Source organism: Hyperoodon ampullatus (genome assembly GCF_949752795.1).
Source record: "Hyperoodon ampullatus genome assembly, chromosome: 11".
Taxonomy (NCBI): Eukaryota; Metazoa; Chordata; class Mammalia; order Artiodactyla; family Ziphiidae; genus Hyperoodon; species Hyperoodon ampullatus.
This window is the reverse complement of record NC_136924.1, coordinates 77,373,611-77,380,349: the sequence shown is the minus strand read 5'-3', so window position 1 is coordinate 77,380,349 and position 6,739 is coordinate 77,373,611. Positions and strand designations below refer to the sequence as shown.

The 6,739-nt window shown below is 44.3% G+C and overlaps 1 protein-coding gene across 1 annotated transcript; it reads left to right on the top strand.

The window, feature by feature from the left end:
* Nucleotides 1-4,520: 4,520 nt before the first annotated feature.
* LOC307060101 (polyadenylate-binding protein 4-like) lies at nt 4,521-6,422 on the top strand (the record flags this gene model as incomplete). The annotated part of the gene is made up of 1 exon (XM_079714472.1): nt 4,521-6,422. The coding sequence occupies exon 1, from the start codon at nt 4,527-4,529 to the stop codon at nt 6,420-6,422; it is 1,896 nt and encodes a 631-aa protein (XP_079570598.1). The 5' UTR covers nt 4,521-4,526.
* Between the last annotated feature and the right edge of the window lie 317 nt (nt 6,423-6,739).

Here is a 6,739-nt window from a genome sequence, read left to right as displayed (position 1 = left end):
TCCAAAATATACAAACAGCTCATCCACCTTAATATCAAAAAACAAACAACCTAATCAAAATATGGGCAGAAGATCTAAACAGACATTTCTCCAAAGAAGACATTCAGATGGCCAACAAACACATGAAAACTTGCTCAACATTGCTAATTATTAGAGAAATGCAAATCAAAACTACAATGAGGGACTTCCCTGGCGGCGCAGTGGTTAAGAATCTCCCTGACAATGCAGGGAACACAGGTTCAATCTCTGGTCCAGGATGATCCCACATGCCGCGGAGCAACTAAGCCTGTGAGCCACAACTACTGAGCCTGCACTCTAGAGCCCGCAAGTCACAACTACTGAGCCCTCGTGCCACAACTACTGAAGCCCACATGCCTAGAGTCCGTGCTCCACAACAAGAGAAGCCACTGAAATGAGAAGCCCGCACACCACAACAAAAAGTAACCCCCACTCACCGCAACTAGAAAGCCCACACGCAGCAACGAAGACCCAACGCAGCCATAAATAAATAAATAAACTACAATGAGGTATCACCTCACACCAGTCAAAATGGTCATCATCAAGAAGTCTACAAACAATAAACGCTGGAGAGGGTGTGGAGAAAAAGGAACCCTCCTACATTATTAGTGGGAATGTAAATTGGTCCTGGTCTCCTCTTTATGAGACATGCCCTCTGTCACCAACACAGATGGCTCCAGAGAGACCGTTCTTTGCCTATATGACAGATCCTTGTGAAACTAAGGCGTTTATTACCCTAGCTTTAAAAACAGCTGCAGAGGAGGTTGGATGAGATCAAGTTTACACACATTCACTCCAGTTTACAGCGTTTACTTCCAGGTGAAAGCTCGATAGCTCCATGTGAAATATTGAGTGGAATATATTCAGGATTTCACAGCAATCATTTACCATGACTTCTTTGTCCAATGTCTGTGTTTATTAAACATAATTATAGTAACTTTCTAGGAATATTTGTTGATTTGCATAAAATTATTAACTATGTTACGTAGAATGATTGTAATTAACTTCTTCCTATCTTCTTCCTTCTTTCTTTCCCTCTTTCTTTTTTATTTAATTTAAAAATGGGAAATATACTGAGAGTAAATTTCATGGGTACTCTTCACACACAAAAATGATAACTATGTAAGGGGATATGTTAATTGGCTTGACTATAAAATCCATTTCACTATGTATATGTGTATTGAAGCATCATGTTGTACACCTTGAATTACACAATTTTTATTTTAAAATATATAAATAGGGGCTTCCCTGGTGGCGCAGTGGTTGAGAGTCCACCTGCCGATGCAACGGACATGGGTTCGTACCCTAGTCCGGGAGGATCCCATATGCCGCGGAGCGGCTAGGCCCGTGAGCCATGGCCGCTGAGACTGTGCATCCGGGGCCTGTGCTCCGCAACGGGAGAGGCCACAGCAGTGAGAGGCCCGCGTACCACAAAAAAAAATATATATATATATATATATATATGAAAATTTTTTATTAATTAAAATAAAATTACAATGGGAACAGTCTCAAGAAATCTGTTCTTGAAAAAAATTGGTTTAAAAAACATAAAGGCATTCAAACATGTGAGGTTACATAATGCCAATTGGCTCTGAATATTTAAACTGTACTAGAGCCTGTCTCATCTCTTGTCTTAAATGTCAGCATTCCAAGGCCACATTTCCCTTTGGACACCTGAAAATGACCCTGAATCAAGGAATAGAGTATTTGTTCCACCTATTTTCAGTCACGTGTCCTGGAGAAAGACACAAAGCTCCTTTGGGCCAGGTTTTTCTCATTTGACTAAATGATCCCTGGATTTGATTAAAGTCTCTGAAATTATGCCATTTTAGAAATGATATATAAGAATAATCATTTTCTGAAAGTCATATATCAGTAACCAAAATATCAAGAAATCATTATTTTTTATGATTTTGAGCTAGCAATAAAACTGATCAAAATCATACATTTTAATTAGAAATGGATTTCAAAATTGTCAAGCCATTAAGAACCAAGTACTTGGTAGCTTTCTTGAGATGTCTCAAAATATTGTTTTCAGTTGACTAAAGGAGCAGTCGAGCCCATTATTTGCTTTATAAGGCTCCAGCACAATTTGAGAAACAGTTCATTATTGCTCAATAAAAACTATTTGATAGTATTCTTTATTTTATAAAAATAAAAATTAGTCAATAATTCTAGATATTCTATATGTGCCCTCTGTTTTCCTTCCACCCTTAACTCAAAGGTGCCCCAATACTACCCTCCTCTCTGTTGCACTCTGAAATCTGGATAAAGAGAATAAGAATGGTTACTTGTCATTGACCACCTACTTAGCACTGTATCGTTTTAGGGTCAGAATTTCATCATTAAAATATATGGAAATAATCTTTTATTTTGATGACAAATGCCAGTTTTATGAGTGTCCTTTCTGACTAGGCAAACATATTTATGGCTTAAATTGATCTATTACAAATTTTTTGTCCTCTTATTTTTATCTAGAATGATACATATAATTTCATGACTCCTTTTTCCATGTTCCAGTCAAATTTCAAATGACTAGAATTTCTTACAATTGAAGAAGTTGGACTAGTTGATGAGAGATATAAAAATAAGTAATACATTCTGATCATTCACATGCCAGAAAAAGATAATTTATTCACTTTTGTACTAAAGAGCAAATCCCAAACTAATAGAAAACATGAATGGATTGGAATGGGGGAAAAGTAGACAGAATTAGCAATGGTAGAAATAATATATGGGATAGAAATTATTAGAATAACTGAGAATACAGAGAATTGGATAGTCAAAGAAAGAAAGGAAAAACTTAAAGTGACTGTAAATTTAAAAAGATAAAAAGAGATGCTCTCTATAAACTTATAGATGCTTGAGATATGAGGAATTTAAAGAGGAACCGTCTGTTAGTTTCCATTATGAGTAAAAAATTTAAATCCTATCTATTAATATGAAATTAAAATTTTAATCAAATAAGAATCTCAATAAAAATGAAGTTCCATATTTATTTCTTGAGGAATGTTACAAACAATATGTGGGATCCATTCTGATGTATTTTCTGTGAGTGTGAATCTCTCGTGCTTCAGAGTCACTGGGGAAGAGAGATGGCTAACTGAGCCTGAATCTAATAGTTGCCGATGTTACCATTGACAGGGAAGGCATTTATGTTATCAGAAACCTAATCTAGCAAAGTAGTAAAAAGAACATTGAAATAGCTGATAACCTTGGGAAAACATTGAAATTTGCCGCATGACCACTTTCTGATCTATAAAATGAGAGGGTTGGCTTCCCTCAATGACTTCCAAATAAAGTTGGAGGAACATTGTGGACTGCTGCTGGTCCATGACAGTTTTTACTGACCTATGGCCACATGGAAAATAAAGGAAGACAGTATAATGTTTTTCATAAAACTAAAGCTAAGTAGTTTTAAATTATGTAGGTTCTATTTTGTTGCTGTTAGGATGTCCTTTCTTTTATGAAATGATAATAAAGTCAGATGGTAATTTTATTTAAAAATTAAAGGTTCTTAATAATTATTAATTATTAATAACCTTACTAGACAACCCCCTGACATTCCCCCACAGTGTTTCTTAAAAACCTAAAATTCTGCTCTCTCCGCCCCGGGTCGCCGCAGCCTCCGCCGCTTTCGGGCCTAGCAGCCTGAAGGGGAAAAAAAGAAAAAGATTTTTTAAAAAAACCGAAAACGCTTTAAAATCTTAAAAAAAGAAAGAAAGAAAAAAAGAGCGAATCCTCCTCGGAGAACCCGCGGGGAAGTCACTTTTGAACGCTTCCGGCCTGCCCGACGCCGCCGTCGCCGCCGCCGCCGCACCTGGGCGTTCGTCGGTCCCCGTCCGTCGGTCCGGTGGTAAGCCGCTCGCGCGCCCGCGTCCACGCGCCTCAGCCCGCCACTCCGCCGCGCCGCGTGGCAGCCCCGCGCCCGCCGCCCTCGCCCGCCGCCCTCGCCCCCCGCGCAACGGCCTCCGCGCTCCACGTGTCCGCGCTGCCCTTCACCGGCCCGGCGTGGGAGGCGGTTGCGCGCTCCGGCCTCGCGGGGCTTGCCGAGTCGGCACCGACAAATGTTTGGTTTCCCTCTTCCCCGGGTTGCTGTAATCTTAAACCGCCGGGAGCCCGAGGCCTATATTTATAGAGAAACGCACGTTCCGGAGGCCGCCGTGGGCACCACTGGGTTGCCTCGGGAAGAATTTTTGTAATTTGGAGGACAGTCCCTGTTTTCATTGTTTTCATTTTTTGAAATTGGGAGCTTCCAGACCAGGACAGCTGAAAATTAACAAACTCCCAGGGAGGGCCATATTGTTTTTGAGAGCCTTTTGTCTGTGGTTGGGCAGTCTCGTCCGAGCCGTCCCCGCACTCCTCTCCGGCCCTCGGAGCCGACTCCAGCTTCTCTGAGCTTCACTGCCACCTGTGGGCCGTGGCTCGGAGCGGAGCCCCTTTTGTCCTGTGTGGCCCCCCCCTAAGAAGTCCTCCTGGCGGGGCTCGGGGTACTGGGGGCTGGGGAGATGAACGCTGCGGCCAGCAGCTACCCCATGGCCTCCCTGTACGTGGGTGACCTGCACTCGGACGTCACCGAGGCCATGCTGTACGAAAAGTTCAGTCCTGCGGGGCCTGTGCTGTCCATCCGGGTCTGCCGCGACATGATCACCAGCCGCTCCCTGGGTTATGCCTACGTCAACTTCCAGCAGCCGGCTGACGCTGAGCGGGCCTTGGATACCATGAACTTTGATGTGATTAAGGGAAAGCCAATCCGAATCATGTGGTCTCAGAGGGATCCCTCTTTGAGAAAATCTGGCGTGGGAAATGTCTTCATCAAGAACCTGGACAAATCTATAGATAACAAGGCACTTTATGATACTTTTTCTGCTTTTGGAAACATTCTGTCCTGCAAGGTGGTGTGTGATGAGAACGGCTCTAAGGGTTATGCCTTTGTCCACTTCGAGACCCAGGAGGCTGCCGACAAGGCCATCGAGAAGATGAATGGCATGCTCCTCGATGACCGCAAAGTGTTTGTGGGCAGATTCAAGTCTCGAAAAGAGCGGGAAGCTGAGCTTGGAGCCAAAGCTAAGGAATTTACCAATGTTTATATCAAAAACTTCGGGGAAGAGGTGGATGATGAGAGTCTGAAAGAGCTATTCAGCCAGTTTGGTAAGACTCTAAGTGTCAAGGTGATGAGAGATCCCAGTGGGAAATCCAAAGGCTTTGGCTTTGTGAGTTACGAAAAACACGAGGATGCCAATAAGGCCGTGGAGGAGATGAATGGAAAAGAAATCAGTGGGAAAGTCATTTTTGTCGGCCGTGCACAGAAGAAAGTGGAACGGCAGGCCGAGTTAAAGCGAAAATTTGAACAGCTGAAACAGGAGAGAATTAGTCGGTATCAGGGGGTGAACCTCTACATTAAGAACTTGGATGACACCATTGATGATGAGAAGTTAAGGAAAGAGTTTTCTCCTTTTGGATCAATCACCAGTGCTAAGGTGATGCTGGAGGATGGGAGAAGCAAAGGGTTTGGCTTTGTCTGCTTCTCATCCCCTGAAGAGGCAACCAAAGCAGTCACGGAGATGAACGGACGCATCGTGGGCTCCAAGCCACTGTATGTCGCCCTGGCCCAGAGAAAAGAAGAGAGAAAGGCTCACCTGACCAACCAGTATATGCAGCGGGTGGCCGGGATGAGAGCGCTCCCCGCCAATGCCATCTTAAATCAGTTCCAGCCTGCAGCTGGGGGCTACTTTGTGCCAGCAGTTCCACAGGCTCAGGGAAGACCTCCATATTACACACCTAACCAGTTAGCACAGATGAGGCCTAATCCACGCTGGCAGCAAGGTGGGAGACCTCAAGGCTTCCAAGGAATGCCAAGTGCTATACGCCAGTCTGGGCCTCGTCCAGCTCTTCGCCATCTGGCTCCAACTGGTAATGCTCCGGCCTCTCGTGGGCTCCCTACTACCGCTCAGAGAGTCGGTGTTCCCACAGCTGCACAGAGCCTAGCGCCTCGTGCCGCTATTGCTCCCGCTGCTCCTCGGGCTGTTGCACCTTACAAGTACACCTCCAGTGTCCGCAGCCCTCACCCCGCCATCCAGCCCCTGCAGGCACCCCAGCCTGCGGTCCACGTGCAGGGGCAGGAGCCACTGACCGCCTCCATGCTGGCCGCAGCACCCCCGCAGGAACAGAAACAGATGCTGGGTGAACGTTTGTTCCCACTCATCCAGACGATGCACTCAAACCTGGCTGGGAAGATTACGGGGATGCTGCTGGAGATTGACAACTCGGAGCTGCTGCACATGCTGGAGTCCCCCGAGTCTCTCCGCTCCAAGGTAGATGAAGCTGTGGCAGTCCTGCAGGCTCATCATGCCAAGAAAGAAGCTGCCCAGAAGGTGGGCGCTGTTGCTGCTGCTACCTCTTAGACAAGGACAAACTGATTCAAAAGCCAAATAAATCCTCATGGAATTCAGCTCAAGATTTGAAGACGTCCTAGCTTGTCGTATGGACCTCAACACCAAGAACCACAAATTGCAAATTTAATAGGTCATTTTGTATCAAAAGGTCAATTATGAAGCACCTAGAATTTTTCAATTAAAAGAATATATTCTCTGGGTTCTGATATGGCCCAAACTTTGTTAACTTTTTTTTTTCTATTGTGAGTTTTGATTTTTCCCCCCCAGAAACTGGTTTTATTTGATGTACCCAAGTCTTAAGTTTCTCAATAAAGAAAAAATCTCCA